The 23,636-nt window shown below is 42.6% G+C and overlaps 1 protein-coding gene across 3 annotated transcripts in view; it reads left to right on the top strand.

Moving 5' to 3' along the window:
- Positions 1-23,636, top strand: part of LOC144691500 (mannosyl-oligosaccharide 1,2-alpha-mannosidase IB-like) — a 157,704-nt gene that overhangs the window by 60,496 nt on the left and 73,572 nt on the right. For all 3 annotated transcript variants that reach the window (XM_078559642.1, XM_078559644.1, XM_078559643.1), the window contains exons 4-5: positions 5,638-5,756; positions 7,570-7,650. In XM_078559642.1, the coding sequence (XP_078415768.1) occupies positions 5,638-5,756; positions 7,570-7,650 (200 nt within the window). The remainder of the gene's footprint in view (positions 1-5,637; positions 5,757-7,569; positions 7,651-23,636) is intronic.

The following is a 23,636-nucleotide window of genomic DNA, read 5'->3' as shown; positions in this document are numbered from 1 at the left end:
TTAGAAGGTCAGTACAGTAAAATAAAAACAAAAAACTACTGTGGATGCTGGAAATCCAAAACAAAAACAGAATTACCTGGAAAAACTCAGCAGGTCTGGCAGCATCGGCGGAGAAGAAAAGAGTTGACATTTCGAGTCCTCATGACCCTTCAGCAGAGCCCTTCACACTTGATGAATCTTAAAATGCCTCTACCTTACACACACTCTCCTCTCTCCTTTATACATATCTTTCTCTTTGAATGTAAATTTTCCATTCTATCACTAGGCTTTTAATTTTACCTCTTTTAACAATAATATCCTTTGATTCCGCCAATTTTATTAGCAAGCTGATAAAAATAAACACATTGCTTGACGTCTTCTAGCTAGGTACAAGATTTCACCCATTCTTTTGAATGGTTTATTTAAAAATGCAGTGCCCCCTTGACACCTATGTTCCTAAACTTCCCCATGTTTATTTGATTACCATTTCAAACCTACTTCTTTCTATACATCAAAGCCTCTGGACCAGCTGTCTTTAATCCAATTAAGACACAGACACAGAAACCACTAAACTATTTTAAAAAATAATTTCCAATAACATTATAAACATTAATCTCTTCATGATGCAGCACTCTACCAACTGGAATTCTCTATTAACTGGAATTCTGGGGTTGTGTCTATTTTTTGATTGGACATGCCAAATTCTCCGTTAATAATTATAGGCTGCCTGTTCTTGCTCCAGCCTCAGTCTCCCACTGCTGTACAGCACCATCTGCCCTCTGCGCCACTTGCTCGATTCATGCGCTTAATTCATTGATTTGTCAAGACCTCAAGACCAGCGTGATCATCCTGAAACTTTTTCATTGGATGAAAACAAGAACTCACCTTACATCTCAGCTAACCAGCATATTTGATTAACCGGCACCTCCCATTCCTAGAGTGTGCCAGATAAGAGATTTTCCTGTATGTAAACCTTGAGATGCTGAATCAATTCTTTCAGGGATGTATATTTCACAAGGCAAAAAGATAATTATGGATGAGTATAACCAGTCAGTCCATTGTAATTATCCATTTAGTTACCATAAACTACCCCTATGGCTGTATCCATTTGATTCTTAAATGATTCCAAGGTTTCCATCTCCATTTTTATTGGTTTATGTTCTACTATTTACTTTATTTATGTATTATTATTTACTCCGTATATGCTTTATAAAGCACCTATCAAGACTGGAAAAACTCAATTTCCTTTAATTACTTCTGCCACTGAATATTTTTGCCTCTGTTTGTTAGTCTCTTTGTGAACAGTAGATCTTAAACTAATAGACGAATTTCAACAAAACATGGTACATAGACCATAAGACATGGGAGCAGAAATTAGGCCAATCGGCCCATCGAGTCTGCTCTGCCATTCAACCATGGCTGATAAGTTTCTCAACCCCATTCTCCCGCCTTCTTCCTGTAACCTTTGATCCCCTTACCAATCAAGAACCTATCTGTCTCGGTCTTAAATACACTCAATGACGTGGACTCCACAGCCTTCTGTGGCAATGAATTCCATAGATTCACCACTCTCTGGCTAAAGAAGTTTCTCCTCATCTCTGTTCTAAAAGGTCTTCCTTTTACTCTGAGGCTGTGCCCTCGGGTCCTAATCTCTCCTACTAATGGAAACATCTTCCCCACGTCCACTCTATCCAGTATTCTGTAAGTTTCAATCAGATCCCCCCATATCCTTCTAAACTCCATTGAGTTTAGACCCAGAGTCCTCAAACGTTCATCATATGTTAAGCCTTTCATTCCTGGGATCATTCTAGTGAACCTCCTCTGCACCCTCTCCAGGGCCAGCACATCCTTCCTGAGATATGGGGCCCAAAATTGCTCTCAATATTCCAAATGTGGTGTGACCAGAGCCTTATAAATCCTCAGCAGCACATCCTGCTTTTATATTCTAGTCCTCTCAAAATAAATGCCAACATTGCATTTGCCTTCCTAACTACCGACTCAACCTGCAAGTTAACCTTAAGAGAATCCTGGACTAGGACTCCCAAGTCCCTTTGCACTCCAGATTTCTGAATTCTCTCCCCATTTAGAAAATAGTCTATGCCTCTATTCTTCCTACCAAAGTGCATGACCTCACACTTCCCCACGTTGTATTCCACCTGCCACTTCTTTGCCCATTCTCCTAACCTGTCCAAATCCTTCTGCAGCCTCCCTGCCTCCTCAATACTACCTAACCCTCCACCTATCTTTGTATCACCTGCAAACTTGGCCAGAATGCCCTCAGTTCCTTCATCTAGATCATTAATGTAAAAAGTGAAAAGTTGTGGTCCCAACACTGACCCCTGCAGAACTCCACTAGTCACCGGCTGCCATCCTGAGAAGGACCCCCTTATCCCCACTCTCTGCCTCCGGCCAGACAGCCAATCTTCTATCCATGCTAGTACCTTGCCTCTAACACCATGGGCTCTTATCTTACTGAGCAGCCTCCTGTGCGGCACCTTGTCAAAGGCCTTCTGGAAGTCCAAGTAGATAACATCCATTGGCTCTCCTTTGTCTAACCTACTTGTTACCTCCTCAAAGAATTCTAACAGATTTGTCAGGCATGACCTCCCCTTGATGAAACCATGCTGACTTTGCCCGATTTTACCATGCACTTCCAAATATTCTGAAATCTGATCCTTAATAATGGACTCTAAAATCTTACCAACGACCGAGGTCAGGATAATCGGCCTGTAATTTCCCGTCTTTTGCCTCACTCCCTTCTTAAACAGGGGGGTTACATTAGCGATTTTCCAGTCCTCTGGGACCCTCCCTGACTCCAGTGATTCCTGAAAGATCACCACTAACGCCTCCACTATCTCTTCAGCTATCTCCTTCAGAACTCTGGGGTGTAATCCATCTGGTCCAGGTGATTTATCCACCTTCAGACCTTTCAGTTTTCCTAGCACCTTCTCCTTGGTAATGGCCATCATACTTACCTCTGCCCCTGACTCTCTTGAACTTTGGGGATGTCACTCGTGTCTTCCACTGTGAAGACTGACGCAAAGTACCTATTCAGTTCCTCCGCCATTTCTTTGTTCCCCACTACTACTTCTCCAGCGTCATTTTCCAGCGGCCCAATGTCCACTTTTGCCTATCTCTTACCCTTTATATATCTAAAAAAACTCTTGCAATCTTCTTTTATATTACTGGCTAGTTTACCCTCATATTTAATCTTCTCCCTCCTTATTTCTTTTTTAGTTGTCCTCTGTTGATCTTTGTAGGCTTCCCAATCCCCTGGCTTCCCACTGCTCTTCGCCGCATTGTATGCTTTCTCTCTATCTTTATGCTGTCCCTGAATTTCCTTGTCAGCCATGGTTGCCTCGTCTTCCCTTTAGTGTGCTTCTTCTTCCTAGGGATGAATTTTTGCTGTGTCTCCCAGAAACTCCTGCTATTGCTGTTCCACTGTCTTTCCTGCTAGGCTCATCTCCCAGTCAATTCTGGCCAGCTCCTCCCTCATGCCTCTGTAGTTGCCTTTATTCAACTGTAATATCGTTACATCTGATTCCAGCTTTTTCCTCTCAGTATGGCCCAAGGAAGAACTGATTTTTCTTTTGGTGAAAATGTGGATTCAGATCATGGATTTTTTTTAAAGGATCCGTTAACATTGGACAATAGGGGAATTGATTTTCTTTTAACAGTGTTGTTTTATTTAGAATGTTGTGGATTGTCTTGGCTGTTGTGTAATTTGTCACAGCTGCCAATATGAGCAGAGTTTTCAGGCTAGGTTGTTGCATGTGAATTGACCAGATTGAAGCTCTTAATAAAAAGATTTCTTTTTTTTTCAGATTTGTAGTTACAGAGCATCGACCAGGCAGGGAAAGGCCACAAGTAAGAGCTGCGTAATTGTAATAATATTGAGTTAACATCGCATGGCGGAGGTGTGCTCTCTATTCTTCACTTGTCTTTTCATGTAATTCAGGGCTTTGAATCTGCAGCTTAGCCTTCTGGCTCTTTACTTTGCCTCTAAACTTGAATCTTGCTGTCCCTTGTTTGTCAGTGACAAGAACTGGACAGACTGTGTTTCTGATCAGAGTACCATATGGCTTGGTTGTGATTTTTTTCTGAATAATGTTATTCTATTTTTGCTCTATAATTCAGCATTCCATTTGGTTTTGTAATAGACATTTCAGTAAGTCTGTAATCTGCACAGTTGGTATAACAGGATAGTCTTTTTATTCATCCATGGGATGTGACTGTCACTGGCAAGGCCACTATTTTATTGCCCTTTCCTAACTGCCTCTCAGAAAGTGATGGTGAGCCAGCTTTATGAACTACTGCAGTCCATGTGATGTAGGAACATGCACAATGCTGCTATGGAGGAAGTTCTAGGACTTTGACCCAGTGATGGTGAATTCCAGTTGGTAGAGTGCTGCGTCATGAAGAGATTGTCTATAATGTTATTGGAAATTATTTTTTAAAATAGGCATTGTATTTCTAAGTCAGGATGGTGTGTGGCTTGCAGGGGAACTTGCAGCAGGCAAATACCACAACCTGCCCTTGTTCTTTTTAGTAGATATTGTGGTTTTGTTGAAGGAGCCTTAGTGAGTTTCTGCAGTGCATCTTGTAGATGGCACACACTGTTTCCACTGTTCTGGTGGTGGAGGGAGTGAATGTTTAGGCTTCTGGATGGGGTGCCAATCAAGTGATCCGTTTTGTCCTGGAAGGTGTCGAGCTTCTTGTGTTGTTGGAACTGCATGCATCCAGGCAAGTGGAGAGTATTCCATCACACTGCTGATTTGTGCCTGGTAGATGTTGGACAGGCTTTGGGGGAGGGTCAGGAAATGAGTTACTTGTTGCAGAATTCCCATGTATTTATGTGACTGGTCCAGTTAAGTTTCTGATCGATGGTAACCCCGAGGGTTTTTATTGGTGGGGGATTCAGCAATGGCAATGCCATTGAATGTTATAAGGGGAGATGTGAATCATTGACATGAAGGCTTTTCTTGCTGCATTTTAATTTTCTAATGGCAATTCCATTGAAGGAATGGCATTATATTAAAGGTATTCAGATATCCAGCATCAACTTTGTCTAAACTCGTGATTTTCCAAAAGCCAACAAGCGTTTGTTGGGGGTGTTACTACAAGTCCCCTTCTTGAAGAACTGCTGATTCTAATTCCATAATAACCCATTGTTGCCAGTACTGCTCTTACCACATGATGCTGTTGTTTTGCTCTTTGCCATGTTGTTACTAGCAGGAATTCCTGATCTGGTGATAATTGTTGTCAGATCACAAATTCATGCCCACTCTGTGTCATCTGTCGTTGAAATGAAGCTGGCAGAAAGGAGCCATTAGTTTGCCAGGTGACAGACAGGAGGGACACAGGGAGGAAAAACATTTCTGGAAGCTTGGTAAGAAGGAGGAAGATCTTGGGTAGAAGAGAATTAACCTCTGGAAGAAGAGTAGCAATTGCACTACAGTGAGTGGAGTGTTGATATTTAGCCAATCACCAATGTATTATTTCATTGATGGTTCCCCAGATTAAAAAAAAAGGTTGAAGGCTGTAAATATGCTGTAAAGTCAATACTACCATTTTCAGGTGTATAGTTGGATCGGCCAGATTTGGATGTACTTAGCCAGATACCATGCAAAGTATTGAATGTTTTTATTACTTTTTTAGGAAATTCTCAGTTGGGTGCAACCATAGTGGATGCATTAGATACACTCTACATCATGGGTCTTTTTGATGAGTTTCGAGATGGGAAAGAATGGATTGAGAAGAACTTAGATTTCAGTGTGGTAAGTCATAATAGGCTCGATGGGCCTACACCTGCTCTTGCTTCTTAATGGCCCTGTTTCCAACTTAATATGGAATGAACCTTTTTCAGTGGAAGGAAAATGTATCAATGGTAAGAAATTTAAAAGGCGGCTTGTCGGATGACATATCCACTCTCAATTAATAAGTTGATCTCCCATGGTACTGTTCATGGAAGTTGAACGCTTGCAACCCTACATTCTGCTCTCTTGCCTCCATCCCTCTATTTTGCTCGCTCCTTATGGTTCCTTTTCTTGCTGTCCTGTCTGCCGCCACCAGTATGTCCTATGTGGCTGTGCCCTATTTTTCTGAGACCCAACTCAAAGGGAACAGGAGGAGGAAGGGAAGACAAGATCCAAACTGGCAGTAGTGCAGGCACAAACAGGCAGCAAAGCAGGTCTGAATGGGTCAAACTGAAGCCATGAGAGGATTGAAGTTTAGAGTATGGCTTGCTGGAATGGAGGCAAGGGTTGGGAAATGGTTGTCCAATTATCACCTAAGGTAAAAGGGTTATAAAAATGTTAAAGGCTTTAATTGTTAAAAAGCAGCACTTCGCTGCATACAAAGCTCAGATAGGGAGAAAAGTAATATGGCTCGACGATGAGCGCCATCCGGGAATAAAGCCCTGAATTCCCGGGAGGCTTGCACCATGCAAATGGCACATGTGCAACGTTGGGTTTGTTAGTAGTTGTGTAAATGATTTACACCATTGTTAACTCGACACCATAATTTTCTGGGACCTTTGTATCACTTCGCCAATACCAATTGATTGCCATACCTCCGACCCCAGTTAAGTCAGTCATGATGACAAATTTCCTGATTTATGCCCGTTTACTTGCCACAACCTTTAGATTGAAAAATAATAGTTCAGAGGGATATTTTCAAGTTCATGATTTCAAAATAACTGGTTAAAGTAAAACTAAATCTCCACTTTCTTGATACTTTTAGTCCTTAGCTAAATCCATCAAAACACTGACTTGTCATTGTGTGTTTGGTTTGCCATATGTTATGTCAATTATGAAGGGAACTTAAGTGCTTGTACATGCCATGGATAAAAGTGAGAGTGGGAGCAGAATCATTTTTGAGTTGCTTTCTGGCCCGACATACTTGCAGCAATCACCAGAAGCTGGTGACCCGAAACTCATTTGAAATTGGGCTTCAGGCCTCATATAAATAATTCTAGTGAGTTGTGTCTCCTGAGGCAGTTTGCTGATTTTCTCTGGACCAATTTTAATGCTTATGAGGTGAGTAGTGGCCCTCAGGTAGGTTTTTGGATGCAAGGAGTGCAAATAGGATTGGATAGGGGTGGGGGGATGGTGCAGGTTATGCTAGTGGGTTGGCTGAAGCCCACAGTCATGCTATGGAGACAGAATGTTATTGCTCCTCCCAGTTCCATATTAAAGTAAGTTAAAAGTAAAAAAAATGAACTTTTGTGTCCAGAGTTTCTAACAGTCCCTTTAAAGACTAAGCCTCAAAAGAATCTGGAAAAAACGAGTGAAGCATGTTCTGCTCAGCCTTTGACCAAAGAGCCCATAAATTGACTTTTGTCCACTCGTGGCATATGCAAAAAGCCCAGTGCATGTTTAAGACAATCGCCATGGATGCCTGAAAATAATCTGAGCCAATATGGTGTCCGATGTATTTCAGGCACTCTTGGGGAACAAGAGACAACCGACAAAAGTGGACCTATATGTCCCTGATTTACACGTAAGAAATAGGAAGACTTGTTATTATACTTATAAAGCATTAATATATTGCAGCCTAACTTCTATTTACTTCTCTTCTTGTGCTCTGTAGAATGCGGAAGTCTCAGTCTTTGAAGTGAATATCAGGTTTATCGGAGGCCTGCTGGCTGCCTACTATCTTTCAGGAGAGGAGGTACAGTAATGCTGTTCAGTATTTTTTTCAAGTTAAATTCCCTTCACCTCCTTGGAATTTTGGACTTTTTACAGATCACACTGTTCGTCTTAGCACGGCTCCATCAAGATAAGCAGATAAACAAAATAATGGAAAATCAATCTCAAAATATTGATTAACATTTCTCTTCAGATATTGGTAGACCTGTTGTGTATTTCCAACATTTTCTGTTTTTTATTTCAAATTTTTAGTATTTCAGTTTTTGGTTTCCAAGATGCTCCCTAGCAAAATTTTATTTTTAACGAATTCCATTGTTGGTAAATTAAAATAGTTGACATGATATCTTTTGAAACCTTGCTTTCTCTAGTAAGGGAAATGAACTCTTGCTTATAAGAAAACTTCAAGATTTTGAGTCCAATTCTCTAACAAATGTTATGATTCATTCATTGAACAAATCCATCTATGACATGCCACAAATTCTTGTTCTTCTTTTATAGTTGTGATATTATTTAAGGTTCTGGACCACTTCAGCCAACCCACTAGCATTATGTAAACCCAGTCTCTTCCCCCAAACTCCTCCCAGCCTAGCCCTGTACCTGTGTCTTTTTCTTGTTCCTCTCCTGTCTCCTATTTCTCATTTTCTCCATAAGCCCCATCTGTTTCTCCCTTGACACCATTCCCATTAATCTGCTAACCACACACTTCTCTTCCTGGCCAACACCATAGCTGACACTGTAAATAACCTCCTCTGCTCAAATATCATCTAAAACCCTTACACATCTGTCATCATCATACCACTCTCCAAAAGAAACACACAGTCACTTTGTCTTCCATCTCTAATGTCCTTGTATGTGTAAATCCTTTCCAAATTTGTCCCTATCTTTCCTGTAATTCCATGTTTGAATCTCTCAAGCTGGTTCTGACACTACCACAGCACTGAAATAGCCCTAATTGAAGTCATCAATGACATCTTCTATTACTGTAACCATGATACATTTGTCCTCCTCAACCTCTCTCTGCAGCCTTTGACATGTTTGATAATACCACATTGTTCCAAGGCCTCTTTTCTCTTGTCCAGCTCGGTAGAACTGCCCTTGCTTGGTGCTACTCTCACCCATTCAATCATAGCTATCCCATCTGCCAGATACCAGTTCTCCCTCACCTGTGTTCCCAAACCTTACCAATTCTCAACCCTCCTGGACTCCCCCAATATTCACCACTAATGCTGTCAGTGTCCAGCATCTCACTCCAGTTATCTAACAGTAAGGGACTGTTTTCTGTATTGTTCTGAGACCTCAGCCCATCTGCTGCTCCCAAACTGCACTCTCTCCCTCTGCCACAGAGGTAATACTATGTTCCCACTTGCTTATATTCTTTCCACTGCTCCTATATGTAATGATCTCTCTTCCTGATCCTTTTGGTCTACACCTTGTAGGATGCTCTTGTGCTCCTAGACCCCAGTAGCACCATTTTAAACACCAAAGGGGAGGTGAAATGTGATTGACTTCCCTTGACATCAAGGAAGCATTTGACAAAGTGTGGTATCAGGGAGCCCTAGCAAAACTGGAGTCAATGAGAATCGAGGGGCGGGGGGGAAAGTTCTCTGCTGGTTGGTGTCATACCTAGCACAAAGGAAGATGGTTGTGGTTGTTGGAGATCAATCATCTCAGACCTAGGACATCGTTGCAGGAGTTCCTCAGGATAGTGTCCTAGGCCCAGCCATCTTCAGCTGCTTCATCAATGACCTTCCCTCCATCATAAGGTCAAAAGTGGGAACGTTTGCTGATCATTACACAATGTTCAGCACAGTTTGCAGCGACTCAGATACTGAAGCAGTCTATGTCCAAATGCAGACTGGACAACATTCAGACTTGGGCTGATAAGTGGCAAGTTACATTTGCACCGCAGAAGTGCAAGGAAATGACCATGTCCAACAAGAGAGAATCTAACCATCTCCCCTTGACATTCAACAACATTCCTAACAGCCCTTCCTAACAACACTATGGGTGTACTTACACCACATGGACCGCAGCGGCCCAAGAAGGTAACTCACCACCACCTTCGCAAGAGCAACTAGGGGTGGGCAATAAATGCTGGCCCAGCCAGCAAAGCCCACATCCTGTGAATGAATAAAAAAAATTACCATCATTGAATCCCCCACTATCAATATCCTGGGGGTTATGATTAACCAGAAACTGAACTGAACCAGCCATATAAACATTGTGGCTACAAGAGAAGGTCAGAGGCTGGTAATCCTGTGGAGATTAACTCACCTCCTGACTTTCCAAAGCCTGTCCATATCTGCAAGGTAGAAATCAGGAATGTGATGGAATATTGCCTGGATGAGTTCAGCTCCAACACTCAAGAAGCTCAACACCATCCAGGACAAAGTAGCCCACTTTACTGGTCATCCACCACCTTCAACATTCATTCCCTCCACCACCGACACATAATATGTACAACCTACAAGATGCTCTGCGGTAGTTCACCAAGGCTCCTTCAACAGCGCCTTCCAAACTTGTGACTTTTACCACCAAGAAGGACAAGGGCAGCAAATGCATGGGAATAGCACCACCTGCAAGTTCCCAGCCAAGCCACACACTGACTTGGAACTATATCACTATTCCTTCACTTTCACTGGGTCAAAATCCTGGAACTCCCTTCCTAGCAATATTGTGTATGTACCTATACCACATGGACTGCAGCAGTTGAAGGTGGTGGCTCATCACCACCACCTCAAGGGCAAATAAGGAAGGGCAATAAATGCTGGCATAGCCAACGACACCCACATCCTGTAGGAAACCCCCGTGCCCCCAGCCTCTGACCCCCCACCATTGCAATATCCTCACGAAACCACTCCTGGTGGTGCTACACCTCAGGACCCCTCACCTAATAATTTTGGATTCTTGCCCTAATGCTCTTACCATCCCTTTCCTATATTCTAATGCTACATTGCTACATCCCAGAACCCTGCTCCCACCACTTCTAGACTCTAGGCACTACTCCTATTATTCGAACACCATGATGCCCCCTTCCAATACTTCCAAATCTCTGTGACCTCTTTGACTGTCTGCATATCTCAAGAATTCCCTCCCAAACTCCAACACTTCTCCATACCTCCCACATCTTGCCACCCCCTTTCCAGTGCTTCCAGACCCTAAAATCACTAACCTGAAGCTAAAAAACCTACATGGTCCTTGTTCATAACAAAAATAAAAATACCTGGAAAAACTCAGCAGGTCTGACGGCACCTGCGGAGAGGAACACAGTTAACGTTTCGAGTCCATATGACTCTTCAACAGAACCATTGTTGAATCCTTGTTCACTTCCATTAACTTGCCACCTGAATATTTTCTTTAGAAACATAGAAAATAGGAGCAGGAGTGGGTCATTTGGCCCTTCGAGCCTGCTCTGCCATTCAGTATGATCATGGCTGATCCGCTATCTCAATGCCATACTTTCGCTCTCTCCCCATACCCCTTGACAGCTTTTAGTGTCTGGAAATCTCTTTCCTCCTTAAATATATTCAGTGACTTGGCCTCCACAGCCTTCTGTGGTAGAAAATTCCACAGGTTCACCAACATCTGTGAAGAAGTTTCTCCTCATCTCAGTCCTGAATGGCCTACCCTGTATCCTCAGACAGTGACCTCTTGTTCTAGACACCCGAGCCAGGGGAAACATCGTCCTGCATCCAGTCTGTCCAGCCCTGGCAGAACTTTAAAGGTTTCAATGAGATCCTCTCTCATTCTTCTAAACTCCAGTGAATACAGACCTAGTCGGCCCAATCTCTCCTCATATGACAATCCTGCCATCCCAGGAATCAGCCTGGTGAACCTTTGCTGCACTCCCTCTATGGCAAGTATATCCTTCCTAGGATAACATAGATAAATGCAAGGGAGCACACTTTGGTAGGAAGAATAGGGAGGTCGCTTATTACTTACTATCTTCAGGAATATTCTGGTTTTATTTCAAAAATGTTAATGGATAAGATTCATTAAAGAGCTAAACAAACATCCAACAATAATCAAGACCACTGATTTTACATTTTCTGCAGAAATATGAACATAATTTTGTAATTTGAAGCCTAAAGTAATACTGATGCTCCCAGAATACTAAGTAATAAAAATGGAAATAAAAAGAAGAAAGCTGCAGATATTAGAACTCTGAAATATGAACAGAAAATATTGGGAATACACGAGGTCGGTCCTGTCTAAATAGTACTCACCATTAAACCCATTCCCCGATGCATCAGGGTAAAGTCTTCTGGGAGGGAGAAAAAACCTTATTCCACATTAGAAAGTAATTATAGTTCTGGGTTGTTCTAAAGTGATTCCACACTGTCGACATGTTGACTTCACCTGACCACAGGACCTTGGACTTTAATTTTGGCTTTCATATCATCTTGTCCCTGTCTTCTGTGGCCTAAATTCTATTTGAGTGTGAGTGAACATTCCGGGTGCCGCACATTTCTTTCCAGCTCCCATGCTAGCTGACATTATGAATAGTTTCCAATTTCATGTAGTGTTCTGCTCATAAAAATTCATCCTTGCAAACTATAGCCCTTGCCTAAAATCTCCTTTTTGCTCTCCAGATGAAAGGTCATCGACTGAAACATTAATTCTTTCTCCCTCCACAGCTGCTACTTGATGTGCTAAGTATTTCCAGCATTTTCTATTTTTGTTTCAGATTTCCAGCAACTGCATTATTTTGATTTTGTAATAATTTTTTGTGGTTTAATCTTGTTCCCATGAAAATGAATCCTGAATTTATATAATTTAGTTACAGGGCACTGTTCCTAATTGTCATAATCAGAACTCATACAGATTAAACAGTCTCACTGGAGTCTAACTATAAACTTAACAGTATCCTTTAGGTTAAACTTAAAACATGAGCCACTGTATGCCATAATTTGGAAATACTCAGCAGGCCTGACAGCATCTGTGGGAGAGAAACAGAGTTAATGTTTCTGATTTGTGATCTTTCACCAGAACTGAGGTATGAGCACAGTTTGTAGCGACTCAGATACTGAGGCAGTCTATGTCCAAGTGCAGCCTGGACAACATTCAGACTTGGGCTGATAAGTGGCAAGTTACATTTGCACCACACAAGTGCAAGGCAATGACCATGTGCAACAAGAGAGAATCTAACCATCTCCCCATGACATTCAACGACATACCTAACAGCCCTTCCCAACAGCACTATGGGTGTACCTACACCACATGGATTGCTGAGGTCCAAGAAGGTAGCTCACCACCACCTATACCACTTTCAAATGGAAGCACTTCTCCAGTTGTGTCAAATTCTTTGTCAGAATCTACCCTGTTCCCATTACTTAGAGAATCACATGTGCTGTTGCTCTGAAAGTCTAAATAATGTCCCTAGTAACGTGACATCACATTTCCAATTTTTGCTGGTCTAGCTGGGACCTTTCCCAATTTTGGAGAGAAGCTAATTCAGGCTCAGAAATATGGTTAATCAAATTGACGCGTTCAAAATCAAGTGCTGCATACTGGAGCTATTTACTTGCATCACTCCTTTTGTTGACCACACCCACAATAGATCCTGGTCTCATATATTGTAAATAACTTCATATTTCTAAGGTAAAAGTGAGTATTTGATTTTTGTTCTCACTAAAGAACCTTCTCCCCTCCATCCACAATTCCACATATGCATATCTGCGTACATATTTGCATGTACATTTTCTGTTAATAAGCTTAAATGGAAACTTAAGATGTATTCAGCATTGCATTTTGAAAGGTCAGACTGACTTCTGCCAGAAAGTGATGGGAAGGCAATTTATACACATGGGAATCCATTTTATAATCTGTACTTGCTTTGCCAGGTAGTAGCAACAATCTTAAATCATGCAGTTGAAGCATTAAATTGCTTTTAGTGCGTCAAATTGACTGAGAGGAATAAAATAAGCATTCTGAGTAAATACCTGGAAGTTATCTGATGGCACATGGGATTTAGCTGCATCACCAAGGATATGTAAGGAGAGCTCCATGTTGGATTCAGTATGACCTCTGCCATATCTGACTGGGAAGTGCTTGATGGTACTGCTGGTACTTTACTTGGATTTAGTAGAATAATGGTTGTTTTACAACACTGCTACCTATCTGTACTAAGTAAACTATGATGAATAATATGTGCCACATTTGTATCCTGAACAAGACAATGTCATTTTTGTGGGCAGAGTTCCCTTAGCCACTTTGCTAACTACTTGTGTTTTGCAAACTTTTCATCTTTATAACATTTTTATCATGTTAATCTCATTTGAAGCTTGAAACCATGATTCTTCCAAACCCCTTTTTTTGTTTTTACAGAACTGTTCCTTTAATTCTTCACCAGACGCTGCACTTGTGCAAATAGAAAAAAAGATGAAAATAAAAGCACATTATTCCCCACTGACTATTGAGAGCATGTTTGCTCTGCACAGAATTCTCCTTCCATTGCTTTGACTTAATATTCCATTAAGAATAGCATACTTTGCTTGTAGCTCTTAAAATAGTTTTTTTGAATTTAAATTAAAAACTTCTGCTGAAGCTGGGTTTACAGACTAACGGAGAAGACATTTACTTTTATATATTTTTTTCCTTGCTCTCACCTTTAGTACAGTCATTGATTTTTAATGTGTTTGCATTTTATTTGTGTATATATATTTTGCCCAGTACTTGCTCATTCCAAGTTCATAGGAACATGTTCTGTTACCAGTATTAGTAGTGAACTCTGTTAGCAGTTGCTATTTAGCTGTGCATTTGTGTAATGTGGTATTTCATTGTTCCCCTTCCATCAGTCACAATTACTAACAGCAAAAAATTTCCTTTCTGCATTTCTAAAGAGGGAAGTAAAAGGGCTAGAAATAAAATGGTGTTTGGTTGTGGAGGGTAGAGATTGGTGTGGAGAGACCCATGATGCAGACTTAGGGTGAATGCTGCTGAATTATGCAAGATGAAGAGATTTAACAATGCTACAATGCCACCATTTAAACAAAAATATTGCAGATTTTAAAGAAAATATATTTTGCTGGCTTACAGGTTTCTGTAGGCATGTGAAAGGTACCATGTTTGGGAGTAATCCCTTCAATGTAGAGTCATAGAGGTCTACAGCACAGAAAAAGGCCCTTCGGTCCATCGAGTCTGCACCGGTCAAACAAGCACCTAACTATTCTAATCCCATTTTCCAGCACTAAGCCCATAGCCTTGGATGCCATGGCATCACAAGTGCACATCCAAATACTTCTTAAATGTTAACGGTTTCTGCCTCTATCACTCTTTCAGACAGTGAGTTCTAGATTCCCACCACCCTCTGGGTGAAAAAACTTTTCCTCACATCCCCTCTAAACCTCCTGCACCTTACCTTAAATCTATGCCCCCTGGTTGTTGATCCCTCCACCAAGGGAAAAAGTTCCTTCCTGTCTACCCTATCTATGCCCCTCATAAGTTTATACACCTCAATCATGTCCCCCTTCAATCTCCTCTTCCAAGGAAAATAACCCCAGTCTATCCAATCTCCCCTCATAACTAAAACTCTCCAGCCCAGTCAACATCCTGATAAATCTCTTCTGCACTCTCTCTAGTGCAGTCACATCCTTCCAATAATGCGGATTCCAGAACTGCACGCAATACTCTAGCTGTGGCCTAACCAGCGTTTTATAAAGTTCCAGCATAACCTCCCTGCGCTTATATTCTATGCCTCGGCTAATAAATGCAAGTATCCCATATGCCTTCTTAACCACCTTATCTACCTGTCCCGCTACCTTAAGGGACAGGTGGACATGCACACCAAGGTCCCTCTGATCTTCGACACTTCCCAGGGTCCTACCATTCATCGTATATTCCTGTGCCTTGTTTGTCCTGCCCAAGTGCATCACCTCACACTTATCCGGATTAAATTCCATTTGCCGCTGACCAGCCCATCTGACCAGCCCGTCTATATCCTCCTGTAATCTAAGGCTATCCTCCTCACGATTTACCACCCCACCAATTATCGTGTCATCCGCAAACCTACTGATCAACCCTCCTACATTCAAGTCTAAATCGTTTATACATACCACAAACAGCAAGAGACCCAACACTGGACACAGGCAGCCAGTCACAAAAACACCACTCGACCATCACCCTCTGCTTCCTGCCACTCAGCCAATTCTGCCAATGTAATTTTGACTACAATAATGGTTTAAAAAATATAATGTATTTTTACTGTTGAACAATAATTCTGGTATGTTAATATCTGCCTTTCGTACAGAAGTAATTTGCTTAGAATCAAAACTGCTCTAATTAATCTCCAGATAAAGTCTGAGTGTAATTTCTTAAGGTTGAAGCACTGGATTTTTTCAGCAACAAGTTCTTGAATGTTTATGCCATTATTAACATAAAACATCCCAAGACACTTTATTTTTACATTTATTGTAAGCCTAAGCATGTGACTTGCCAGTCAACATTACTGTAAACAGTAAGTTCACCATTGAGTTAATCATTGACTCATGCATAAGGTTCTCAAGTTAACTCATTATCCCTTCATGTGCCAACAGTGCAGACTAACAATATGTATACAACTGAGCCAAATCTGGTTCAGCCATGTGGAAAGAGATCATCACAACAAGTACAGTGAAAACAGTAAATACTTGCAATAATATGTTACGACCAGGGGTGGGAGGGAACTGAAACCCCCCCGACCTTTCCTTACTGTCCATAATCAGTGCATTTTTTATAAGGAAGACACGAATTTCTTAACCCTGGAGTGTGTGAACAATTTGAATAACCAGCTGCAAGCTTTGCGTGAGTTTAAATAAGGAGAACTATTTATTCTCACATTTGCCCTGAAAATCTAGCGCTACATCACTCTCACTCATTCACACTGTTTGTCTCTATCTCTAATGCAGTTAAAGAGAATACGAACACATGAAATGGGAGCAGAAGCAGGCGGGGAGGCAATGGCGTAGTGGTATTGTCACTGGACTATTATTCCAGAGACCCAGGGTAGTGCTCTGGGGACCTGGGTATGAATCCCACCATGGCAGATGGTGGAATTTGAATTCAATAAGAATCTGGAATTAGAAGTTTAAAAGTTGATTGTTGTAAAAAGCCATCTGGTTGACTGATGCCCTTGAGGGAAGGAAATCTGCTGTCCTTACCTGATCTGGCCTACATATGACTCCAGAATCACAGCAATGTGGTTGACTCTTAAATGCCCTCTGAAGTAGGGCAACTAGTGATGGGTAGTAAATGCTGGCCTGACCAGCGACCATCCACATCCCCTGAACAAATGTATATTAAAAAATGCGGCCCCTTGAGCCTGCTCCGCCATTCATTAAGATCATGGCTGACCTGTCTGTGTTTGGAATTCCACATTCCCATCTACCCTGATAATCTTTGATGTAGCCTAGCAAGAATCTGTGCCTTAAAAATATTCAGTGATCCTGCCTCCGCTGCCTTCTTAGGCAGAGAATTCCAAAGTTGTACATCCCTCTGAGAGAAAAAAATTCTCCTCATCTCTGTCCTAAAAGGGCAACCCCAATTTAAAACAGTGCCCCCTAGTTCTGGACTCAAATCCACGTCCATCTTGTCAAATCCATTCAGGATATTGTATATTTCAATCAAATAACCCCTCAACTCTTCTGAGCCCCAGTGGAAATGAGCCCAGTCTGCCCAACCTTTCCTCCTAAGACAACACACTCATTCCAGGTATCAAACTAGTAAACCTCCTTTGAACCGTCTCCAATGCATTTACATCCTTCATCAAATAAGGAGACCAAAACTGCACACAACATTGTGGCCTCACCAATGCCTTGTGTAACTGAAGCATAACATCCTTACCTATGTTCAGTTCCTCTCATAATAAAGGATAGCATTCCATTAGCTGCCTTAATTACTTGCTGTATTTGCATACTAACATTTTGTGACTCATGCACTAGAACACCTAGATCTCTTTGCAGCCGTTCTCTTACTGAAATGTTTTTTGTATCCTCTATAGTGAAGACAACAGCAAAATATTTCATTTCATCCACTATTTCCTCCTTATTTTACTATTAACTCCCCATTCTCACTCTCTAGAGGACCAATACTTACTTTACTTACTCTTTTCCTTTTTAAATACCTGTAGAAACTCTTGCTATCCATTCCAGCTAGCTTCCTCACATACTTTAATTTCTTACTCCTCATTAATGTTTTAGTCATTCGCTGCCGTTCTTTATATTCTGACCAATTATGTGACCTGCCACTCATCTTTGCGCAGTTATATGCTTTTTTCTTAAGTTTGATGCTTTCCTTAACTTCTTTAGTTAACCACGGATGTTGGGCGCTTCCTTTAGAATTTTTCTTTATAGTAGGAATTTACTTATTCTGAGTATTCTGAAATATCCCCTCAGATGAATGCCACTGCTCCTCTGTTGATCTATCTCCTAGTCTAGTATCCCAGTTCACTTCAGCTAGCTCAGCTTTCATGCCCACATAGTTCCCCTTATTTAAGTTTAAAATACTAGCCTTAGACCCACTTTTCCCTTTCAAACTAGCCTTAGACCCACTTTTCCCTTTCAAACTAGATGTAAGATTCAATCATATTGTGGTCGCTGATACCTAGGGATGCCTTTACTTTGAGGTCATTAAATAATCCTGTCACATTATGCAATACCAAGTCTAATATAACCTGCTCTCTGGTCCTAGAACCTGCTGCTCTAATAAGCTATCTCAAAAGCATTCAATGAACTCCTCATCCAGGCTACTACTGCCAATCTGATTTTTCCAGTTTATATGTTGGAGTTGTATAGAACCTTGGTGAGGCCACAGCTGGAGTACTGTGTGCAGTTCTGGTCGCCGCATTATAGGAAGGATGTGATTGCACTGGACAGGGTGCAGAGGAGATTCACCAGGATGTTGCCTGGGATGAAACATTTAAGTTCTGAAGAGAGGTTGGATAGACTTGGGTTGTTTTCGTTGGAGCAGAGAAGACTGAGGAGTGACCTGATCGAGGTGTACAAGATTATGAGGGGCATGGACAGGATGGATAAGGCACAGCTGTTCCTCTTAGTTGAAGGGTCAGTCACAAGGGGGCAAGTTCAAGGTGAGGGGCAGAAGATTTAGAGGGGATGTGAGGAAAAACTTTTTTACCCAGAGGGTGATGACGGTCTGGAATGCACTGCCTGGGAGGGTGGTGGAGGCGGGTTGCCTCACATCCTTTAAAAAGTACCTGGATGAGCACTTGGCACGTCATAACATTCAAGGCTATGGGCCAAGTGCTGGTAAATGGGATTAGGTAGGTAGGTCAGGTGTTTCTAACGTGTCGGTGCAGACTCGATGGGCCGAAGGGCCTCTTCTGCACTGTGAAATTCTGTGATATGTAAATTAAAATTACCCATGATTATTGCCATCCCTTTACCACAAGCACATAATATTTCTTCTTGTACACTTTGTCCTAAATTGTCTTCACTGTTATGAGGCCTGTACACCACTCCCACTAGTGACTATTCCTCATCTCCACTGAAACCGATTCTATATCCTGATCTCCTGAACCAAGGTAATCTCTAACTATTGCCTCAGTGCCATCCTACTCCTCCACCTTTACCTAGCTTCCTATTCTTCTTGAACGTCATGTACCCTTCAATATTCAGGACCCAGCCCTTGTTATCCTGCGGCCATGTCTCCGTAATGGCTATCAGGTCATATTTATTTACTTCAGTGTGTGCTGTCAGTTCGTTTACTTAATGAATGTTACATGCGTTCAGGTACTGAGCCTTTACCTTTTGTCTTTTTGTTATCTTCGTAACATTTAGTCCATGACTATTGGTGTATTCTTAGGTTTTATCGCTCTGTCCCTTCCTGCTATTCTATGACCCTCATTTCCCGTATTACTATTATGGTCTCCTGCCTTGAATCTACCCCTTGATTTGCAACATCTACGCAAGCTTGATCCCTCACCCACATTATTTATTTTAAAGCCCTCTCTACTTCCCAGTTATGTAATTGCAAGAACATTTGTCCCAACACGGTTCAACTGTAAAATGTCCAAACGGTACTGCCCCCACTTTCCCCAGTACCAGTGCCAGTGCCTCACAAACTGGAACCCACTTCTCCCATGCCAGTCTTTGAACCACACATTCATCTCTCTAATCTTATCTGCCCTATGTCAAGTTGCTCGTGGTTTAGATAATAATCCAGAGATTATTACCTTTTGATGTTCTGCTTCTTAATTTGGCACCTAGCTTCTCATACTGATTATGCAGAATCTCCTTCCTTGTTTGACAGTTGCAAAGTCTGATGCTTCTCCACTACTGTCTGCTCGGTCCCATTACCTGCCTCACTAACAGTCACATCGTCTTGTCCCTCACTGCTGACCAAAACAGATGACCCTATTCTAAGAGACGTGACAGTCTCTGGAACAAAGTGTCCAGGTATTTCTCCCCCTCCCTTATGTTGTGCAATATCTGCAGTTCTGCTCCCTGACCAGTAATCCTGGTCCGGAATTCCTTTAGCTGCTTACACTTTCCGCAGATGTTATTGTTCTGGATCACCTCGTTGTCCAAAAGTTCCCATATTCCACAGCTGCAGCATAAAACCTGTCCTGCTATTATTACTGATGTTATTTAGTTAATTTAATTATTTACTTAACTAAGTTTAGAATAATTCCTGTGTATACCACACCTTTTTCTCTATGCACCAAATTACCAGATGAAACTAATTCGCTACTCACTCAGTCTCCATCTTACTCCGCCATAGTTGCCTGTCTCCTCTCGCGCCCCTTGCTGACTTTGCGGTTTGAAAAGCCTGCCTTTTTTATAGACCCTCTGAGTCACTAGCTAGTTTAGCTTCCTGTTACAGTAATTAGCCCTACTGGAACCAGCTTCTTTCAGGTGATTGACAGATGCACTTTTACAAATTATAAACAAAAGATTGATTGGCTCATCTTGGAAAACACATGATGAAGTATAGCTAGGTGAATTCAATAACCAAAGTCGAATACTGAAGACATTGCAGGATTCTCTCGAAGAGATGGACTTCTGCCGGTCACAAAGTTAGTTACTTGTAGTTTTGTTACTGGGGTCGGTTTTCTGTATTGGTGGACTTAAAAAGGAAAAGGCTTGGAGACCTTACGGTGTTCCAGTCTCCAGGTCTTAAGGCATAGACGTTGCTGCACTCTCTGCTGCTGCGTCTGCCTCTTGCAGACAGCACTTAAAAATTAAAAGGGAGTCAACACGGCTGCCTTACCATGTGGCTTCTTACAGGCCCCTTTTCCAAATATGATGATGTGCTTCAGTGGATTAGCTACAACCTGGGCTATTGTTTGCTGGCGTTCGCCCAGGGGGTTTGAGGCGATCACTGTCTTTATATCAAGTCAGGAAATACTTTTTGGGTGGTTTCAGGAGATGAGTAGCGACGCTTCTGGAATGTGTCCTTTTGTCCTTTCAAGACAGTGTGGTAGTTTGAATGCACAAATTAAGTCAGGTGACTCTCAGCCATGTTTTGCAGCATCTTAATGTCTATTTTTAAAAGAAAAGTCAGTTCCAGAAGATTCCACACTGATTACGGTTTATGTTTTAAAAGCTAGGGTAGGGAATGCCTTTACTGGGCATGACAATATGATATAACAAGAACAAAAGTTTTGAAAAGCAGATTTTTGTCATATGAGCACTAAAAATAACTCTCTCCTGCTGTGAGAATTAGTCTAATAATATGTAATGCAAAATAACATGACTAGAGAAATAGTGGTAAATCAACTGGACCTTTTGGACCTCGAGGATAGTCAAAACAAACAGTAAGTACCCTCTGATGGACAATAAGTGGACTCTCAGGTCATAATCTAAGATAATGGGTGGGATTTTCTGGTCCTAACAGCGGTGGGAATTGTGACGGGCGGGGGAAAAAAAATTATGGTGTCACGGCAAAAGTGAGCTTTCTGCTGGTGGGAAAATAGGTTGGAATTTCCCTCTCCGGGGTTTAATGGCAGGTCGAGTTTCCCTCCGCTCCATGTTGGGGACCACATTTGCATGCCTTTGCAACTCATGAATGAACATTAAAAGCCCAGCTTGCTGGATTCACATTCGCACTCTGAATCTAATTGCCTCGCTAGTGGATAGCTAGACCAGTCTGATTCACGATCGGATATGAGTGGTGTGCAACTGGCGAACTGCACTTCACGCGTGACTTTGAGGTTTGTACACGCAACGTTTGCCTACCTTTCACTGCGCTGCTCTCGCAGCTGCTTCGACTCCGTGCTCAGGCAAGACCAGTGAGAAGGTGAAAGGGGGTGGAAGGCACACGCTTGACTGGGGTGGCAGGGAGGGGTAATGACTGTCCAGAGGCAAGGGAGTGGATGGAAGGCACACACTTGACTTTGTGGGGGGGTGTGATGTGATTGAAGTCTGGTAGGGAAGGGGTGGTCTGAGACACATGAGTTAGGGGCGGGGGGTGGGTGGGGGGGATGGTTTAAAGGAAGAGGGGTGGGGGAGTTGGTTTAATGGAAGAGGGAAGGATAAGTCTGAGTCCATCCTGGGACAGTGTGCAGCACAGTGTCGGGGCCAGAAGCTAAAGGCAGTCTAGGGCAGTGCGCGCCATACTGTAAGGCAACGCCTGGCCTGCATGTCTTGGTCCCAGTCGGGGAGAGGAAGGCCTGTCTGTGCTGTGTTTGTTGTGCACAGCATGGTGTGAAGGGCGTAGTCAGCCCCTCACACATTTGGGTCCTGGATGTTGGTGGCTTGGTACTGGGTGGCAGATGGCACAGGGGAAGCTCAGCTACCAGCAGTCCTTAAGGTTGTGCCAAAGCTGCAAGGGAGGACCTAAGGATGGAATGTCTGGAATGAGGGCAGCCTAAGGGCTTCACAATGACTCCCTAGCTTGGCAATGGAAGGTGATCATTGCAGGGTAAGGTCCAATTATGTGTGTGAACATTTTTTCCACAGACACGAGGAGAAGTGCAGAATGCAGGCAACAGGCAGTGCTGCCTTCTTAATGACTTTCATGGAACTGAGGAGGGGAAGGGCCCATCGTCGTCAGGCAGGGCAAAGGGAAGAACCTCGCCCTGAGGAACATGGGCCAGTGAGGCCCCATGAAGACCCAGAAGCTGATGAGAGACCACAGGGGTGTTTGGCGCGACCTAGTGTGTACCGAAGACGCCTCTCATATTTGCAGATGAGTGAGACACAATACTGCAGGTGCCTTTTCTTGTCAAGGGATGTGATGGATTACAGCTGCCGCCGCCTTCAGGAGGATCTGATGCCTCAGAGTCTGGGAGGCCATCCATTGCCAGCGGCTCTAAAGTTGGCAGCTGCACTCAACTTTTTTGCGAGTGGCTTGTTCCAGAGCTTCACTGGGGATTTCTGCAGAATATCACAATCCTCAACGCATCAATGAGATGCCTATTTAGTAAGGTGCACAATTATGTCCAGTTCTCCCTGGATCAAACCAGCCAGGCTGCCAGAGCAGTGATCTCTGGCTTCCCACAGGTGACTGCACATATGTGGCTTCAAGAGCTCTCTGACAGCAGCCACTAAGATTTATCAACAGAAAAGGCCTTCACTGGAAGCAGATTCTGCAGGTCCATGTGAGGTACCCTGGGACATCTTGAGTCACTTGCAAGTGCCAAGACATTCGAGAGGCCTCAGCCCATTCAAGGATGACTCCTCGGCGATAAAAACTACCCGCAAAAAACCTGGCTAATGACACCTGTTCGGGGCCCACAGAGTGCTTCAGAAGAAAGTCACAATGTGGTTTATTCTGCAACACACTCCTTGATTGAGCAGACCATTGGCATGTTGTAGATGTGTTTCAGATGTCTGGACCGGTCAGGTAGCACTCTCCAGTACCCTTCCCAGAGGGTGTCCCAAATCATTATGGCTTGCTGTGCTCTACGCAACTTGGCACTCCAGAGGGGTGAGGGATGAATTGCCACATGGAGAGGTGGAGGAGCTGCATATTCCTCCAATGAGGGGGATGCTGAATGAGATGACCTCAAAGAGGGTGAGAACATTGACACCCCACAGGAAGAGGCCATTACACAGATCAGACCTGGCAGAT

This window comes from Cetorhinus maximus, chromosome 16, assembly GCF_964194155.1.
Source record: "Cetorhinus maximus chromosome 16, sCetMax3.hap1.1, whole genome shotgun sequence".
Lineage (NCBI taxonomy): Eukaryota > Metazoa > Chordata > Chondrichthyes > Lamniformes > Cetorhinidae > Cetorhinus > Cetorhinus maximus.
Note: the sequence above shows the minus strand (reverse complement) of the source record. Positions and strands in the feature narration are given on the sequence as shown.